Source organism: Onychostoma macrolepis, chromosome 15 (genome assembly GCF_012432095.1).
Source record: "Onychostoma macrolepis isolate SWU-2019 chromosome 15, ASM1243209v1, whole genome shotgun sequence".
In the NCBI taxonomy this organism is placed as follows: Eukaryota; Metazoa; Chordata; class Actinopteri; order Cypriniformes; family Cyprinidae; genus Onychostoma; species Onychostoma macrolepis.
Window position 1 is genome coordinate 7,706,437 of NC_081169.1, and position 19,234 is coordinate 7,725,670.

At 36.3% G+C, this 19,234-nt stretch overlaps 1 protein-coding gene, 1 long non-coding RNA gene and 1 pseudogene across 4 annotated transcripts in view; 1 reads left to right on the top strand and 2 right to left on the bottom strand.

Moving 5' to 3' along the window:
- Positions 1 to 4,795, top strand: part of LOC131520996 (TPA-induced transmembrane protein) — a 9,388-nt gene extending 4,593 nt beyond the window's left edge. For all 3 annotated transcript variants that reach the window (XM_058745611.1, XM_058745610.1, XM_058745609.1), the window contains exons 6-9: positions 378 to 520; positions 3,489 to 3,559; positions 3,735 to 3,904; positions 4,152 to 4,795. In XM_058745611.1, the coding sequence (XP_058601594.1) occupies positions 378 to 520; positions 3,489 to 3,559; positions 3,735 to 3,904; positions 4,152 to 4,159 (392 nt within the window). In that variant the 3' untranslated portion in view covers positions 4,160 to 4,795. The remainder of the gene's footprint in view (positions 1 to 377; positions 521 to 3,488; positions 3,560 to 3,734; positions 3,905 to 4,151) is intronic.
- Positions 4,796 to 4,911: 116 nt separating this feature from the next.
- LOC131554191 (NACHT, LRR and PYD domains-containing protein 3-like) lies at positions 4,912 to 15,523 on the bottom strand (annotated as a pseudogene).
- Positions 15,524 to 16,263: 740 nt separating this feature from the next.
- On the bottom strand, positions 16,264 to 18,056 carry LOC131520997 (uncharacterized). The gene is made up of 3 exons (XR_009266171.1): positions 17,538 to 18,056; positions 16,782 to 17,007; positions 16,264 to 16,286 (listed from the first exon to the last, which is right to left on the bottom strand). It is a non-coding gene; the product is annotated as an uncharacterized LOC131520997 (long non-coding RNA).
- Positions 18,057 to 19,234: the final 1,178 nt, after the last annotated feature.

The window sequence follows — 19,234 nt, forward strand, 5'->3', positions numbered from 1 at the left end:
ATATCAACAACAAATTTAAGTAGAATTAAGTAATTCTGTTATTCAAAAGTTGACTTTTTAAATGTTTGTACGACTCATTTTTATGTGAGTGTTGATTTATTAAATAAACTTGATTAATTAATTGATTATTAATTAACATTTAGTTTTGGTTTTTGGCCAAGTACATCCTGAACTCTTAGCTGACACCAGTCATATCTGGCTTGGTCTTCTGACACTTATGTTTAAAGTTATGAGATCAGAGAAGCGTTCCTCTATACATTCCCAAAATGTCAGCTGTTTCCAAGATGACTGAACCACAACATGTGTTTCTTACGCAATTCCTGTGTAAGATGCTGATTGTATTTTATTTTTGTTTTGCAACCCTTTGTGTTTTAAAGTTGGTCATGACGATGAGGATGAAAAATATGACAAATCATCATTTGTGGTGGCGCGCTTCTTCAGAGGGAATTTCACTCTGGACGCTAACAGTTTCACTTCAGATGCTCAGGACGAATGGACTATGATAGAGCTGAAACAGCAGGTAATAACATGAATGATCTGACCATTATTATAGATAACTGTAAACAGTATTTAAGAAGTCAAGAATCTCAACAGTTTTACAACAGCCATGTTTTGACATTATTCTGATGAAGTTTGAAGCAAATCGGGTAAAAATAAAGGGCTTATTTTAAAGGGGACCTATTATGCCCCTTTTTACAAGATGTAAATTAAGTCTCTGATGTATTTTAAGTATTAGCTCGAAATACCCCACATATCTTTTTTTTTTTTGCTTGGTAAAATTGACACACTTAGGGTATGAGCCAAAACGCACCATTTTTGTGTTTGTCCCTTTAAATGCAAATGAGCTGGTGCTCCCAGCCCCCTTTTCAGAAGAGGGTGGAGCTTCAAGAGCTCATGTTCTGGCAATACAGGTACTGGTCTTTGCAAATAAACATCCCATTATTAGTACAAGTCTGTTATCTTTACAGAAAACACTCATTTTAAAAGTCAGTCATCTGATTACTGTGCATAATAAATGAGCATTTATGAAGTACACAGATGGGGAGCACGAAGCGATAAAAATAATGACATAGCTGGAATCATGGTGCCTTTGCATGCTTTCACAAACTTTACAAGTCCTACTTGTGATTATGAGCTCGACAAATTCAAGCGGTTGACTTCACATTGCTTTCATATGCAATATTTAACTACCACATTCCTATTTACGATCATTGTGGTAGATTGTGAAGGCAGCACCATTAAAAACAGGCAGAGATAATGGTAGCTTTAGCAACATTAGCCTTACAGAGTTCCTGAAAGGCAGTTTTGAAAACAAAATATGTCATGTGATACTTACTTTGTCTGGAGCTGACGTTCAGGCATAACGCGTTGGTATTGATCCCTAAACATATGGGGACTTTACAGATTTTTTTACAGGATATTCTCTTCGAAAATGAAATTTAACCACTCCTACTGTATGCTCATTGGTGCATACCAAAACACAACACTAATGCCCGTTTAGCGCTGACATTGTATATCTCCATCATCTACAGCAAGAAAACTCACTAGTTTAAACTTATGCACCCTCCAGAAGCTTGCGTTCTGCAAGTGAACGACGCCTTGTGGTGCCATCACAAAGAGGTACCAAATCCCTCTCACGGACCTTTTCCTGGACTGTGCCCAGCTGGTGGAATGACCTCCCAATCACAATTCGAACAGCTGAATCTTTATCCATTTTCAAGAAACATCTAAAGACGCATCTTTTTCGCCAGCACCTGACCAACTAATACTAACACTTACCTATTCTATCTATTTAAAAAAAAAAACCGTAGCTACGTGTACTGTGCTGGGCTAACTGAAACTTGTCATGGCACTTGTATACTGCTGCACTCTCGATGGTCTCATTGCTTCTATTGTTCTCATATTGTACGTCGCTTTGGATAAAAGCGTCTGCTAAATGATTAAATGTAAATGTAAATGTAAAATAGTAATGGCGGATTGCTTCTCACTCAGGGCTGTGTTTATGCTAATAGGGCAGAGAGCGTCATAAATGGGCGGGACTTTTTCTCGACGATGATGTGTACTTGGGGACCATTTGGAGAGACTGTTTATAATTTTTATTGGGATTATAAAAAAATTGTGTGGGTGGATTTGTACCATTATAGGCTGGTTGTTTTCACACACTGCGGCCACACAACTGTGTTCAAACACCTTATAAAAGTGATTTTTCCATAATAGGTACTCTTTAAATCTTTTTGAAAGAGATTCACAATTCCTGCTGCCAGTTGGTGGCATTATAACTTTGCCTCTTTCACCGAACAAACTGCTGAAGTTTATCAAAATCAGTCAATGTATGCTGAAGTTACAACACACTTCCTTTTCCCTTTCTTTCACCATAAATTTGTTGCATCGCCACGGCCAAACCAAACCAGATCATGTTGACCGTGTTTGAAAAAATAAATAAATAAATAAATAATAATAATTTGCAGTCCTTAAAAAAAAATAAAAAAATAGGGCCCTATTATCTTAAACTAAACTAAAATTTTACTGTCTCGATCACTTTAATGGTAACTTTACACAGACTATTTTAAGCATGTTTTAAGCATGTTTTTCAAAGCAAGGCTTTGTTTTGGCTGTACTTCTGAGATAAAGTGACTTCTAGACTTCTGTTTAAAGTGTAGACATTACAGTACTGTCAACATAATGATGTGAATACATTTTTTCAAACAGAGGGACGAGTATACTTGTACTGAACCCAGAACATTATATTAACAGTGTACCTGATGTGGATTTTTATGAACTGTATGTTTTGAAAAACAGCAGTTTTTGAAATGATTAACAATAGACTGTTACAACTAATAGCTGACTTTCAAAACCCTCGAGTCATTGTGATTAAGGACATCCGTCTTAAATAGTTCACCTAAATATGAAAATTCACTCATAGTGTCATTTATTCACCCCCATGCCATTCCAAACCTGTATGACTTTCTTTATTACGTAGAAAAGAATCTGACTCAAAAGAACAATGCTTTCATTGGACATCGTCACTGTTTAGAGCTGTTGCGCAAATCAAGAGTTTCTGTAAAAAACCCACCATTTGTGATTCACAGAAGAAAGTAAGTCAAAGAGGTTTGGTACTTCTTGGCGAGGATGAGTAAGTAATGAGAAAATGTTCATTTTGTGGGTGAACTAACCTGCCTGAGTGGGATGTGCCACAACTTGCACTTCTGCTTTCACTGTGGTAGTGTTTTGTTTTCTCTCTCTCTCCCTCAGTGCTGTTCCTTGCATGGAGGCACAGCACTGCATATTTGAGATGATTTGTTTATCCAACACATCTGATTTAACAGAGCTCAGTAGTAGACAGACTCGAGTAGGTGTGATAGATGAGCTAGACATCCAGGAGTAGAATGGAAAAACACTGCCCTGTATTTTTTTTTTTCATTAGGTACATGTATGATTAATCAGTCAATCTATGTCTGTCTCTCCCATACACCATGATGAACCCTCAGCTGACAGGAGTCTACAGTTCTTCTCCTGCATTGGAGCGGTACTTCTCCAATGTCACCATAAACAATCTCAAGTGAGTCAATTTCACACTCCACTGTCACATTTTACGCCGCTTTTTCGGTTTATTTGCTTGTGCAAACAGTAGTGTGCCTTTAAGCCTCGTCCACACATTTTTGGTGTGACCCAGACAAACACATCTCATTTATATCAAGTCAAAGATGACCTTTTAATGCTGTGTTTCTATACAGGGACACCACAGCCCAGTTTAAGCTAGAGTTCATGATGCCTTTGGAACATGAGGAGTTGATACGCTACACTTTGAGTCTAAAGATGGTTAAAAATGTGCTGCTCCAACACTTGTATGATCGAGACACTGGAGACCCTTTCTATATCATACCAACATCACTCCACATGGAAGGTGAGGAGATTATTATTTTTTTTTTAAACAAACTAAGAATAATAAATTATAAATAAGTCATCAACATAATCACAATTATTGTTAATAATAAATAGTACAAGTATGGAAATTATATAAAAATTATGCTATATTTGTAGCAGTATACAAAATCTTTGCATGCAGGACTGCCAAATATTAAATAAATCTGTTTTTGTTTTATTAGTAGAACGAACTATGATTTTCTTGTTTTTTGTTTGCTTTCTTTCAGCTGGGTAGATAAGCAAAACATGAATGATAAGATGGATGTTGTAAATTCAACCACTGGTACCTTCATCAGAAAACAAAACATTCTAAACATCAGATTATTTCATTTGACTGCCTTCTGCACACTTTAACAGATCTCTTAATAATAATGATGATAATAATAATAATGATTATCCACCAGTAATAATTAATTCAGTTTTTATGGGCTCACTACAAAATAGGTCAGTGTTCATACAGTATGTTTAAAAAAAACAAACAAAACTTTTTTTAGATGTATAACACTTTCAGAACACTTAAAACACTTAATGGAAAACTGTAAAACAGTTTTTTTTTTTGCATTATTATTATTATTATTAATGTATTTTAGAATAGATAGATGCATCCTACTGTTTAGGAATATTTACATTTTTCACAATTTGAGTCTCAAAAGATTATCAAAACGCAGAATATGGAAGTTCCCAACCTGTTTTGTTGTTATGATGTTAACTTCCATGTTGCTCCAGGATGAATTTCTATAATAATACTGTACATTTTTTGATCTCTATTGATTGAATATTGGACAATTTTTTAAAATTCTTTGTATGTGTGAGATTTTTTAAATGCTTCTTTTAAATAAAATTTGTGCTATAAGAAAGTGCTATAATGAAAGTATTCTACTGTATTTCTACATGGAAAATATCAATTATCTGTATTATACTCCAGATGCTCAGAACTCTTTTTTTTTTTTTTTTCTTTCTGGTACACTTTTAGAAGGCACCACCTCAGTTACAGCTTTTATACATTTTTTAAATGTATTTATTTATTTATTTTGAGTGTGTGTAATTCTTAACTGACTATAAGTAGTCAAACATGAAAGATTAGTTCACACTTAAGCATTCACAAATAGTATTAAAAAAAAAAAAAAAAAGCTTATATAACAAGCCTGAAAGTTACAAATTATATAAGGTACAAATATAAAAGAAACAGTTTGCCCACAAATTAAACTTGTCATAATATGTACACATGCTCTTAATACACATGCTCCTGTCTGTCTGTCTGTCCGTCGCTCATACAAATCATTATAAAATTAGGAGGGAAAACCAGCAAGAAATTCTTATCTTGAATGTAATCAGCTCTTTATTTTCTCAAAGGTGAAAATCTAAAATTCTTTCACCTTCTCCTAAATGTTTAAAAAATCTAATACACATAGAAAAATAATAACATTTTCACTATTTCATTTCACTGTTATTTCAGCAAGTGTATTAGATTATAGAAATCTGATGATTTAAACCAGCGTTTCCCAAACCCCGTCCTCAGGAACAGGCAGTGGTGCAGCGCAAATCCATGAATGAATGTTCCAAAGTGAAGAAAACTTCAGTGGATTTCCCCTGCTCAGGGAGTAGGAAGCAATGAACACTGTGTAGGGATCATATCAATTGGAACACAGTTCATGCACGTAGCTCTCTTCTAACCAGCTGGTTATCTGAATCAGGTGTGTTAACAAAGAGAGACATGCAAAATATGCAAAGGACTAGGATTGGGACTTAAACCAAAAAGAACAGTCCCACAAAGAGATTACTGTGCTTCCATTCTCTCTTGATTGTTACTGTGACATCTCTGTAGCAGCTCCTTATTCACCATCAGCTAATCCTGAAAAAACTGGACTGACATCTAAATAGTGAGAGTCCTACAATATGACACATATAGTAACATATGGAGTATTAGACAGTAAACAGCTGTAAACAACTTTTCCTTTGTCACTTACACAGATACTATAAAAGTTAGAATATTACTTTGTGTGTGTGTGTTTTATATATTGTATATAGTAATTGTATGACATATACTCACAATATCTGTATAGTCTATCCAGTTTATAATATGGATCATCCTTCAGAGCAGAAAGCAGCTTCACTGAGTCTCCTAGTTTATTATCAGACAGATCCAGCTCTCTCAGGTGTGAAGGGTTTGATCTCAGAGCTGAAGCCAAAGCAACACAACCTTCATCTGTGATACCACAATTAATCAGCCTGTATGAAGATGATTACACACTATGTAGTTTGCACAATGTGTAATCAGTGTGTAAAAAATGACTTCAGTAATGCAGTCAATGGCCTGCAAACATGTTTAACCAGATGCTATGTGTGCTGGAACTGTGGGCTGTTATAGAATGTGGCTAATGGATCACCTAGAGAAGATTCACAACAAGCTTACATCACAAGTGTGCTGACAGTTGGACGGAAGTGATGGTTTACATCCACCTTATTTTTCCCGTAAAAACGGGCGCAGTCATTTGTAAATTTAATGTGTCTGGCTTCCGGTCTCATTCGCTTTCAGCAATTTTTGCAAACTGGTGTTTCTTACCATATTATTTTAATGTATTATCTTAATTATGAACACACTGGGTTGTAGTACAAACAGTTTTACCGTTTACTGTTATTCTTCTTGTTATTTCCCTACAGTGCTTATGAACCGGAAGTCTCGCACATTCACAGAAAACCGCTTACTTCCGCATTGAAAAATCATGTGGATAGATTAAAATATTAGTATCCAGGACTGGAATTAACAATCAATACATTATATGAATTTAAAGAGATGGATTATTTTCCTAAAAATGTCCGTTCAAAGGGCATTGATTGCATTTTTTCTGTTCGCCGGGTCAAAATTTAATACATTAATAAAATGTACTGTTTTCTCTCTCTCTCTCTCTCTCTTTTTGTGGTCCCAGTGTAAATATTGATTGGACTCTGGATGTACTAATATAAAAGAAAATCTTTTTTTTGTTATTTTTTTTGTTAACAAGTTAAATCAAGTGTCTTTAACAGCACATTATATAGCACAATTAATTACAACCTCTATTGACCAATGCGCTTTCCAGTAAGTCATTAAAAACATTATTTATTACATTACTAATAAATAATGTTTTACTGAGGAGAAAGGTGATAAAGAAATTTGATCTTACTGCAGTAACTCAAGTTTACAATAAGGATTTTCCAGTACATACGAGAGCAGCTTCACTCCAGCATTTCCTAGTTTATTCCAAGACAGATTTAGCTGTCTTAAGTGAGGGGTTTGATATCAGAGCTGAAGCCAGATCATCACAACCTGCATCTGTTATATTACACCTCCTCAACCTGTAGAGAAAAATTACACTATTCACTCATGCAGAGTGTATTATTGAAAGCCAAACAGTCAGGTCAGCAATTTTTTAAGTCTACCCAAAAATTTATATTAAAAAAGTCCAATTTCAGGGTTGATGTGAAAGAGCAAAAAGCACTGAACAGGCTTGCAGAGACGAGATGATATTGTGACTCACATACATTAAGTATGGGGCATCAAACTTCATCTGGTAATGAATTGATGATCTTACCACAGTATCTCCAGTTTACAGTGAGGATTCTCCAGTACATCAGAGAGCAGTTCTACTCCTGAATTTTGTAGTTTATTCTTAGCCAGATTCAGATTTCTCAAGTGTGATGGGTTTGATGCCAGAGCTGACGTCAGAGCAGCTAAACCTTTATTTGTGACACCACAATTTTTCAACCTGTAGAAAACAATGGCACACTTATCGCTCTCTCATCAGAACACCGAGGTCAACCGTAGAAGAGAAAAAAACAAACTTATCACCTATCGAATCCATATTTGATGGATCATTGAAATGAAGTCTAAAATGTCACAGAGCACAATCTATGGTAAAATCTTAAGACTCATTCAAGCAGTATAATTAATATTTCTTCACCTTTTTAGATGTCTGTATTGTCATGCAACATTGAAAACATTCATTACATAGGTGAGTTTACCTGTATTTAAACTGTACAGATATGTATGGAGTTGTGTTTATGTGTGTTTGCACAACATTGTCTTCATTTGACTTAGTGTTGGGGTTGAGTCTGTTTGAAGTCATGAGATTTAAATGTTGACTGTGATGTGAAAGTGTGTATTTTAGTGTGACTATCATTATCAAGTTACTGAGTAGTAGCTGATGTGTTTAAACACCTACAGCTCAATCACCTGAACACTCAGCTGCTAAATACTTAAAATATACTTTGGATGTTTACATTTATTTGTATATATTTTGTGTTTTATGTGCAAAAGTCATGCAGTATATGGCCTTACGTCAGTTTCTGCAGTTTACAGTGAGGATTCTTCAGTGCAGAAGATAGCTGCTCCACTCCTTTGTTTCCTAGTTTATTATCAGACAGATGCAGATCTCTTAGGTGGGAGGGATTTGATTTTAGAGCAGAAGCCAAAAAAGCACAACCTTGATCTGCGATGCCACAGCTGCTCAATCTATAGAGATTAGAGAACAAAGACATAGATCACTTTAACAGTGATTCCATTATTAGAAAGGAAGAACACATTTAAAAACACTTTGCACATTTGCAAATCAGTCACTTGTTTTGTTTTTATAGACCATTTCAACAGCGACAACAGAAACAAACGTTTTTGCGCATGCACGCTTTTGTGGCCCAAACTTAAAGGGGTCATCGCATGCCCATTTTCCACAAGTTTATATGATTCTTTAGGGTCTTAATGAAAAGTCTATAACATACTTTGGTTAAATGGTAGTGTCTCAATTGTAGTGTAAAACAACAACATTTTTACCTTGTCAAAAACAGCTGTTCACAGCGACCCGTTTCGGCCCATGTCCCTTTAATTGCTAATGAGCTCTGCTCACCCCTCTCTTCCATGGGGTGACGAGGAGTTCTTTAGACTGTAAACTTTAGCCGCATTTAGCCACGGAACTTGCTAACTACCACATTATTAGGAAAGTCAATTTGCAAAAAAAAAAACACTGGGTGGACTTTTATCATTATAGGGTGATTGTGTGTATACACTGCCAACACACATTTATGTTCAAACAACATGTACAAGTGAATATGTATAATAGCAACAGCAAAGTTCTTCTAGAGTACATTATTTCTGGGAACAAGCAAAATATGTTTGCTGTGTAAATCAGACAGGCTTATTGAACATGCAAATTCATTCTCTGCCAGTAGGAGGTTTTTTGGAGTAGGTGAAATAGAGGTTTCCCCCGGTAACGGCTGTATAAAGCAGCTTTGAGCTCACAAATGCTGTTTTATCAGGTATTACACGCAAAATGAAATGAAAATGACATCGAAAATTTTCTGAAGACAGTCGGTTTCCTTCAGAGATGCAGTGATATAAAAACACCCGCGTCACGTTTCGATTTTAAAATGTGCAGTGCTCATGACATGTTTATTCAATGAAGTCAAAGCCTTTTGTAAAATCTATTTGTGGTGGTCAGGTTAATATTGTGGCGGGCCGCCACAAATAAATCAATGTATGGGAAACATTGCATCCCACAGCACAACAACCTGAGCCCAACTTCAGTCTACTCATCACCTTAACTTTAACTGCTTTTGTAGTTGGCGCCAGACCGATAAACAAACAGACGTTAGGAAGGAAGTTAACTTCTGGCCATGCGCGTACGCCCAATGAAACAGTCTATATGAATCAAAGTTCTTGAATTCATTGGTTTAAGGAATGATTCTATGACTTCACTTATGAAAACATCTGTCGCCACCTACTGGCCTAACAATGTAACCTGTTGAAAGAATCATTGAAAAATCCCCACCAATAATGCACAGAAAGCGAGAGGTATGCAAAGGAGCAGCCAGAGCGGTTCCTTGTTGTGGAGGCAGCCTTACGCTAGGGGCCTTTTCAGAGACAACTAAGGAGGAAAATGGAGAGGAGCGAAGATGGGTGTGTTTTAGGTGAGGCTTGGACTTGGACAAGGAAAGTTTGTTTACTCTTAACGATGGCCTTAAAACTTGCTGACATATAGAAATATTAAATTTTAATGGCATGAAAAAGTAAACAGTAAATCGCATATAGGTATTTAGAGCAGTTTATCTTGATTCAAATTAGCCTATGCACAATATAAATTGATGCACTGATCTTGAAATAATGTTTATGGAGTGCCATGACATGCTGCTTGTCTAAAGCTATGATTTTCAGGATCTGACCAATGTTGCAATGTTGATGCAGTGTTGAAAACCTCATTTGGAAAAAGGGAGTAATCAGACCAATGGGAATTTAGGATATGGTGGGACGGGATGATATGTAGAGACCGAACGGCCTCTGTTTTACAGTTGGAGCACATTTGAATTGGATTGATGACTTAGTTACCACTTGTAGTACACTTGAACCCATCTTTCATACACTAGTACACTCAAGTGTACTACAAGTGGTAACTAAATACATTTTTTAAATACAGAGATAGTATGTTAAGTGCATTTTAATTCATATTCATGGTGTCCCAAAATAGCACAGTTGAGTACACTTAGTTAATCTTAAGTTTATTTTAAGAAGTACTAAAGATTAAAGAATCATCTTTAGTATATTAAGTACAAACTTAGTTTGCAAAAATAGAGCACTTTAAGTACATAATGGAAGTGTACTTTTATTTAACCTGGGTTTAGTTCCAGCCCTACTCCAACACACCTGCCTGTTAGTTTCAAGTAATCCTGAACATCCTGATTAGTTGTTTTATGTGTGTTTGATTAGGGTTGGGGTAAAAACTCCATGCAGCAGGGTTTGGTATCCCTAGTTTACATTATGTGTGAGAGTCCTATGATCTTACGTCAGTGTTTGCAGCTTACAGTGAGGATTCTCCAGTCCAGCAGACAGCAGGTTCACACCTGAATTGCCAAGTTCATTCATAGACAGGTCCAATTTTCTCAAGTGAGATGGGTTTAAACTCAAAGCTGAAGCCAGAGCAGCACAACCTTTATCTGTGACACCACAATTCCTTAACCTGAGAACAATTACACATTATTCACTGTTTTCAACATCTGTTCATCAAAACATTTCAATTCACATTAGAAGTTTAACATGAAAGATCTACAGAGGAAGGACTGTCATTGTTTTAGATTGTTAATTACTGTATGACCAACTGTTCTGGTGAAGGATCAAACATATTAATTTTCATTTCAGAGCAAGTACAAAAATAAGGCCCTAAAGGAGTATAATTTAGAAAGCTAAAAGCCCAAACTTCCGGTAAATGGTTATTGGGGTTTAAAAACAGGAGTAGCAAATCACAAGATGTGATGGAGATAAATGAAGAGTCATTTTGTGCTCAAATGTAGTGTGGTAATTGTTAATGATTATTAAATTTATAACATTTATTTTAAAAGCTTACATTAATGACATTTATTGTTGTGGACAAAGGTTTATAGAGAGATGTTCTTACCACAATATTTCTAGTTTACAGTGCAGATTCTCCAGTCCAGCAGAAACTGCTTTACTCCTTAATCTCTTAGTTTAATATCAGACAGGTTTAGTTATCTCAGGTGTGAAGAGTCTGATCTCAGAGCTGAAGCCAGAGCAGCACAACCTTCATCTGTGATGTCACAATCACACAACCTGTAGAGAACACACGTTAAACACCACACACTGATAACAAATAATTTTTTGGACAACCTGAATTCCGGAAATGTTGGGATGTTCATGAGCCATGAAATCACATGAGCCAATATTTTATTCACAATAGAACATAGATAACATAACAAATGTTCAAACTGAGAAATTTTAACATTTTATGCACAAAATGAGCTCATTTCAAATTTGATGCCTGCTACAGGTCTCAAAATAGTTGGGACGGGGGCATGTTTACTATGGTGTAGTAACTCCTCTTCTTTTCAAAACAGTTTGAAGATGTCTGGGCATTGAGGTTATGAGTTTCAGGAGTTTTGGTGTTGGAATTTGGTCCCATTCTTGTCTGATATAGGTTTCCAGCTGCTGAAGAGTTTGTGGTCGTCTTTGATGTATTTTTTCGTTTAATGATGCAGAAAATGTTCTCTATAGGTGAAAGATCTGGACTGCAGGCAGGCCAATTCAGCACCCGGACTCTTCAATGACATATCTGAATTCAATGATGAAATGCCTTTAACTGAAAATTGAAAATTGAGTGTTTAATCTTATCATTATACATTACTGACACTCTATCCTCCAATTTGATACTGTTAAGTGCTTTGACACAATCTGTATTGTAAAAGCGCTATATAAATAAAGGTGACTCTTCTACTACGAAGCCATTGTGTTGTAATAGCTGCAGTATGTGGTTTTGCATTGTCCTGCTGAAATACATGTCGTCTGGAGGGGAGCATATGTTGCTCTAAAACCTTTATATACCTTTCAACATTCATAGTGCCTTCCAAAACATACAAGCTGCCGATTCCGTATGCACTTATGCACCCATACCATCAGAGATGCTGGCCTTTGAACTGAACGCTGATAACACGCTGGAAGGTTTCCCTCCTCTTTAGCCCGGAGTACACGGCGTCTGTGATTTCCAACAAGAATGTCAAATTTGGATTCGTCTGACCATAGAACACTTTTCCACTTTGAAACAGTCCATTTTAAATGAGCCTTGGCCCACAGGACACAACAGCGCTTTGTTCACATATGGCTTCCTTTTTGCATGATACAGCTTTAGTTGGCATCTGCAGATGGCATGGCGGATTGTGTTTACCTACAGTTGTTTCTGGAAGTATTCCTGGGCCCATTTAGTAATGTCAACGACAGAATCATGCCAATGAGTGATGCAGTGTCGTCTGAGGGCCCAAAGACCACGGGCATCCAACAAAGGTCTTCGGCCTTGTCCCTTACGCACAAAGATTTCTCCAGTTTCTCTGAAACGTTTGATGGTGTTATGCACTGTAGGTGATGAGATTTGCAAAGCCTTTGCAATTTAATGTTGAGGAACATTGTTTTAAAGTATTCCACAATCTTTTGTATGCACTCTTTCACAGATTGGAGAGCCTCTGCTCATCTTTACTTCTGAGAAACTCTGCCTCTCTAAGACATCCCATTTATAGCTAATCATGTTACAGACCTGATGTCAATTAACTTAATTAGTTGCTAGATGTTCTCCCAGCTGAATCTTTTCAAAATTTCTTGCTTTTTCAGCCCTTTGTTGCCCCTGTGCCAACTTTTTTGAGACTTGTAGCAGGCATCAAATTTGAAATGAGCTCATTTAGTGGATAAAAGTGTAAAATCTCTCTGTTTAAACATTTATGTTCTCTATGTTCTATTGTGAATAAAATATTGGCTCATATGATTTGAAAGTCTTTGTTTTCATTTTATTCAAATTTAAAAAAACGTCCCAACATTTCCGGAATTCGGGTTGTAACTTTGATTTGGCTGGAATACACTATATACAATTTTTGCCCTGATTTACAGTCTGGAGAAGTTGATGTTAGTTGTTGAAATTCAGAACCAGTCTGCATATTTGAGTTGACATTTAGCCTAATAGAAAATCACATAGTATATGATGGTCACAGACTCAGATTTTTTTAGCATCAGACTATGATTCCATCCAGTCTGATGATATCAAACATTTGATATTTTGAGACTATTTCGGAATACATAGTTTTTCATTTGTTATGCATTTCCTAGCAACAAGGCCCACGTTTTTGCATAAGTTTGTTGTGATGAGAACGACTTTAAAGTCTGGTAGAGTATGATCCTCAGTCATTTAATATATGACGACCAGTTTTCCTCTGTAGTTTTTTACAAAGTCAGTAAGTGTATAATGCACAGTTTTCCAGCCTTAAAGATATTTCACCCAAAAATGAAAATTCTCTCATCATTTACTCATCCTCAAGCTGTTCTAAACCTGTATGAGTTTGTTCCTTCACATTTTCGGATTTACTTTTTCCTCCAACAAATTTCTTAAGATAAAACTCATCCAACCTTGTCTCTGACGTCAGCAACAAAAAAACTACAGCTGACCACTGAGATGAAGAGAATTTGGCGTCACTCAGTGTTCCAGATTTCACATAATGTTGTACTTTCTCCACTAGTGAATGGTCACCCAGCTCATTTAGACAGTGGAACAGATTGATAGATTCCTCTGGAGAGCGACTGGTGCTGATCTTCTTCTTGATGTACTCAGCTGTTTTGTTATTACTTGTAGAGCTGCTTCCTGTCTGTTTCATTACACTTTGCAGAAGAACATAATTAGATTCCACTGATAGACCCAGAAGAAAACGCAGGAAAAGGTCCAGATGTCCATTTTTACTCTGCAGAACCTCATCCACAGCTCTCTGATGCAGCTCAGATAAAACATATTTTGGTGGATTATTCTGAATCAAATTCAAAACTGTAAACCGTGGTCTTTGTTTGGGGATTTCATCAAACACATTTATGTTATTGTTTGTGAAGGAGATGTGCACATATAGAGCTGCTAGATGTTCCTGGATGCTCAGATGAACAAAGCAGTACACCTTCCCCTGGAAGAGCCCAAACTCCTCTCTAAAGATCTGAGTGCACAACCCTTAGTACACTGATGCTTCTGTCACATCAATGCCATACTCACTCAGATCTTCCTCATAGAAGATCAGATTTCCTTTCACAAGCTGCTGAAAAGCTATTTTTCCCAGTTTGAGAATCATGTCTTCATCTTTCACTGTCTTATAGTCCCTCTCATGTTTGATGTTGGTCTGAAGGATCAGGAAGTGTGTGTACATTCGAGTGAGAGTCTTGGGAATCTCTCCACTCTCTGCTTCACTCAGCATCTTCTCTAAAACAGTGGCTGAGATCCAGCAGAAGACTGGGATGTGGCACATGATGTAGAGGCTCCTTGATGACTTCAGGTGTGAGATGATCCTGTTGGCCAGACTCTGATCACTGATCCTCTTTCTGAAGTATTCCTCCTTCTGTGGGTCACTGAAGCCTCGCACTTCTGTCACTCGATGGACACACTCAGAAGGGATAAGATCAGCTGCTGCTGGTCTCGAGGTGATCCAGATGAGAGCAGAGGGAAGCAGATTCCCCGCAATGAGGTTCGTCAGCAGCACGTCCACTGAGGCTGATTCACATACATCACACAACTTCGCATTGCAGTGAAAATTCAGAGGCAGACGACACTCGTCCAGACCATCAAAGAAAAATGACTCTTTATATTCACTGCTGAAAATATCCAGTTCTTTTATTTCAGAGAAAAAACACTGAAGAAGACCTAAAAGGCTACATTTTTGGTCTTGTATCAAATTGAGCTCTCTGAAAGGAAGTGGAAATATGACGTGGATGTCCTGATTTGCTTTCCTTTCAGTCCAGTCCAGGATGAACTTCTGCACAGAGACTGTTTTTCCAATGCCAGCGACTCCCTTTGTCAGCACAGTTCTGATGGGTTTGTCTTGTTCAGGTAAAGGTCTAAAGATGTTATTGCATTTGATCGGTGTGTCCTCTGTTGCTGCTCTCTTGAATTGTCTCAATCTGTCTCATCTCATGTTCATTACTGATCTCTCCATTTTCACCCTCTGTGATGTAGAGATCTGTGTAGATCTCATTCAGGAATGTTGGGTTTTCCTGCATTAATGTTCCCTCATACAGACACTGAAACTTCTTCCTCAGATTTGATTTCAGTGCCATAAGAACTTCAGCAGAATTAGAGTCATAGCTGTATCAGTTAAAATACCAAATTATTCCATTAAACATTTTTGTTTGTTTTCATAATAAACTATACACAGATCATCAGTTCCATGATGTTTTAAGTCAGTTATGTAAGGAATAATCGCTATTGTGAGTAGGATTATTTCTTCCGCATCTCATCCAACGCCTCCGTTGATAATTCCAAAACATCATTTTAAACCTAGTAATGGAGGCTTTAGCCGTTGATAACAGACTAATGCAGTTAATACAGTTAATAAGTAAGTTATGAGAGAGAGTGAGAGAGAGAGAGAGAGAGAATTACCTCTGTGCGTCTCTCAATAGTGTTCGGCAGCAATGTCTCTAGTTATAGTGAAACTTAGTTCCTTTTGTTCATGAACAGCGCCGTTGTTGTTACCTCGCTTGTGAGAAGTCATGTAGTTTTTAAGTTGTTTACTGATAAAATCGTCAGAGTAGCGCTAACAACATTAGTGTTATGTGTGTGTGCAAACTGTAACTGTTCTGTATGTGCGGTGTGTGAGGGAGAATGTTTGTCAGCCAATCAGATTCAAGCATTCAACGGCACCATAGTATAAAATGTTTTTAACTCATTGATGTGTTATGACCCATTACAGCATCTAAAACAAATAAAAATACCAAGCCATTTTACCTGAAATCAGAATATGTGCTTTGTAGTTGATTCATAAACTCGTTATCCTTCTTACAGATAGGTTCTGTTAGGTCTGATCTGGGTGGATGGATTGACCTTAACATCATCAAGAGAATCAAGAATCAGAAACTGATTTTTTCTCATTACCTTAATAATTTCATCAATAGTTTTTACATTGTTGTGAATGTAGGCTACTTCTTTACAAAGTGTTATATAATAAAAAATATTTACCCACCATAAATAAATTTAAAAATGTAATTCTATAATCGTATTTTATACAGTGTTCATACATGAGATCAGGTTGTGTGTCTCCACTCTTAATATTGACTGGCTGTTCAATAGACTGGACACTGTAAGAAATTATAGTCTGCCTCGACCCAGCTTCCACTCCACAATATGTTTGATCATGCTCATTTCCCAAAATGGCTTAATTATTATAGAAAAGAAAAAGTCAACAGTTATGTTGTTTGTAGACCATTTGGGATGATCACATCATGAGCAAATGGTCACCAATTGTAGAATGGGTACGGGTGTGGGACACCGAGAACTACCTCAGACAAAGGGGTGTCAGAACTTAATTAACATACAGACCACAGCTGTAATAACAGGAGCAACTGTAACTGTATAAAAGGTTTGTGCTTAGGATGTTCTGGGTTCATTCCGACTCCGCTGAATCCGAAGTGCTATTTGTACTTTGTCACTGCTACGCTGTAATAAAATATTATTCTTCATCAAGATCTTCGACGTCCTCTTCACTTTTTCTTACAACACTCATAGATACACATCTGGTGAATCTGGTCTCTCCTGCTGGACTGAACTGGAATAGAAAACAAATCTATCTTAACATTTAGGCCTGGTTTCACAAACAGGATTTGGCTATAGTTCAATTAGGACATTTAAGTAATTTTTATAAACGCGCCTTAGGGGAAAAAAACAAAACATTACTGGTGTCCCTCTTGAGACAAAACAAAGGCATTGATATATTTTAATCTCAATCAGTGCAAGTTTCTTTAAATTGAAACAGCTCAGATTTATATTTTGGGACTAGCCTTGTCTGTGAAACTGGGGGAAATAAATAGTCAAGTCAAGTCACCTTTATTTATATAGCGCTTTTAACAATACAGATTGTGTCAAAGCACTTAACAGTATCAAATTGAAGGATAGTGTGTCAGTAATGTATAATGATAAAATTAAACACTCAATTTTCAATTAAAGGAATTTCATTATTGAATTCAGAGATGTCATTGTCTAGCTCAGTTTAGTTTAAATAGTATCTGTGCAATCAAATCGGCGATGCCATTCTTTTTATAAGATAAATATATTTAATAGAGTGCCCATTCAAAGTACCTGCATCTTTGATAAGAATCTTCATCTCTGGATGTTTTTGTTTCATCCATGAAGTCTCCACCCTGATTATGGATGAACATCGCAGATCGATTTCATTCAGTTTCAGCATGAAGACGTTCATTATCAAGCACATTTAAAAATGAATACGTTCAGAATATCAATGCGGAAGTCATCTGTCTCGAGACCGGTCTCGGTGTTTAAAATGGCGAAACTCCGAACATGTACTTTGACTTTTCATTTATGACCAGAGGTGGACAGTAACGAAGTAAATTTACTTGAGTATTGTACTTAAGTACACTTTTTGAGTATCTGTACTTTACTCGAGTATTATTTTTTCTGGAAACTTGCGACTTTAACTTCACTACATTTGAAAGACAAATATCGTACTTTTTACTCAACTACATTTATATCAAGGTCCCCAAGTAGAAAGTCATTATATGTAGCAGTTTTTACAACGAGTGCATTTTCAGATTCACTGAACCCTTTTTTTCTGCGAAAATCCGGCCTGCGATCTGCCAGGACCTTCCTGTGTTGCCAAGTGTTACAGTATTTCTAAGCCTGCAGTTTTCTGCCTAGTTTTGAATGGACATTTGGCTGATATTTTCTACGAAATCTGGCAACCTCGGGATCTTCCCCACTAAACTAATGTAAACGTCCGCGCTACTGCACAGCTAAAAGCGCTCTAAAAAGGCATGTGTTAACTCGTTAAAGCCCTTTGGAAAATTAACCATGTTTTTACTATAGTAACCATAACTATGGTATTTGCTGTAAAATCACAGTATCCACAAATTTACTATTATCTCACTTTAGTATATAAACTATATATATAAACTTAGGCCTACTGGTAAATTGCTGCTAAAAACTGGTCAGGGAAGTATATAAATCTGAACATTATTTTATTGTCAAAACACTGCACATAAATACATATATTTTTTGCAAACAAATGATCAAAAAGTAGGCTAAATGAAAACACATGTTGTGAAGTTCACTGATTTCTGAGCATTTTATGAACACTGATCAGTTGATGGCAAAATTCAAAAAGACGATTCTTTGGTGCAACCTGCACACCCATGGCTATACTGAGAGAGTATGATCCAGTTTTCTGAAGAGATTAAAGGTTTGTTTTCTTTTCAATGTTTGCTTTGTTTGCCTAAAATGAACCATATCATAGACTTCAATATCTCTTTGAAAAAGAACTTTGTAACTTTTAAACAAGTATTAAAATGAGTTCAATGTAGCTGTAGGAGTATTAAATAAAAATAAAGATGATTATCTTCATTCAGTTGTTCCATTTCAATATGTTTTGTAACATAAAAGCTCTTAATTCCAAAGATAATACAAGCTAATCAGTGTATTCAGTAGGTTGCATTAGTGGCATATGGTATTGTAAATATACAACAATGCGACAATAAAACAATGCATTTACTTTTTACTTTTGATACTTAAGTACTTTTAAAAACATGTACTTCCATACTTTCACTTAAGTAAAAATCTGTCTTTACAACTTTCACTTGTAGTGGAGTAGTATTTAACCAGTAGTACCTGTACTTTCACTCAAGTAAGGAAGTTGTGTACTTTATAATTGTTCATATTAAATGTGTATTATGTGTAAATTGGCACTCATGGTAATGAATTAGCCACCAGCTATCAGTATTGCTGTGAAGAAATCAAACAATTGTATATTATTATCAGATTTT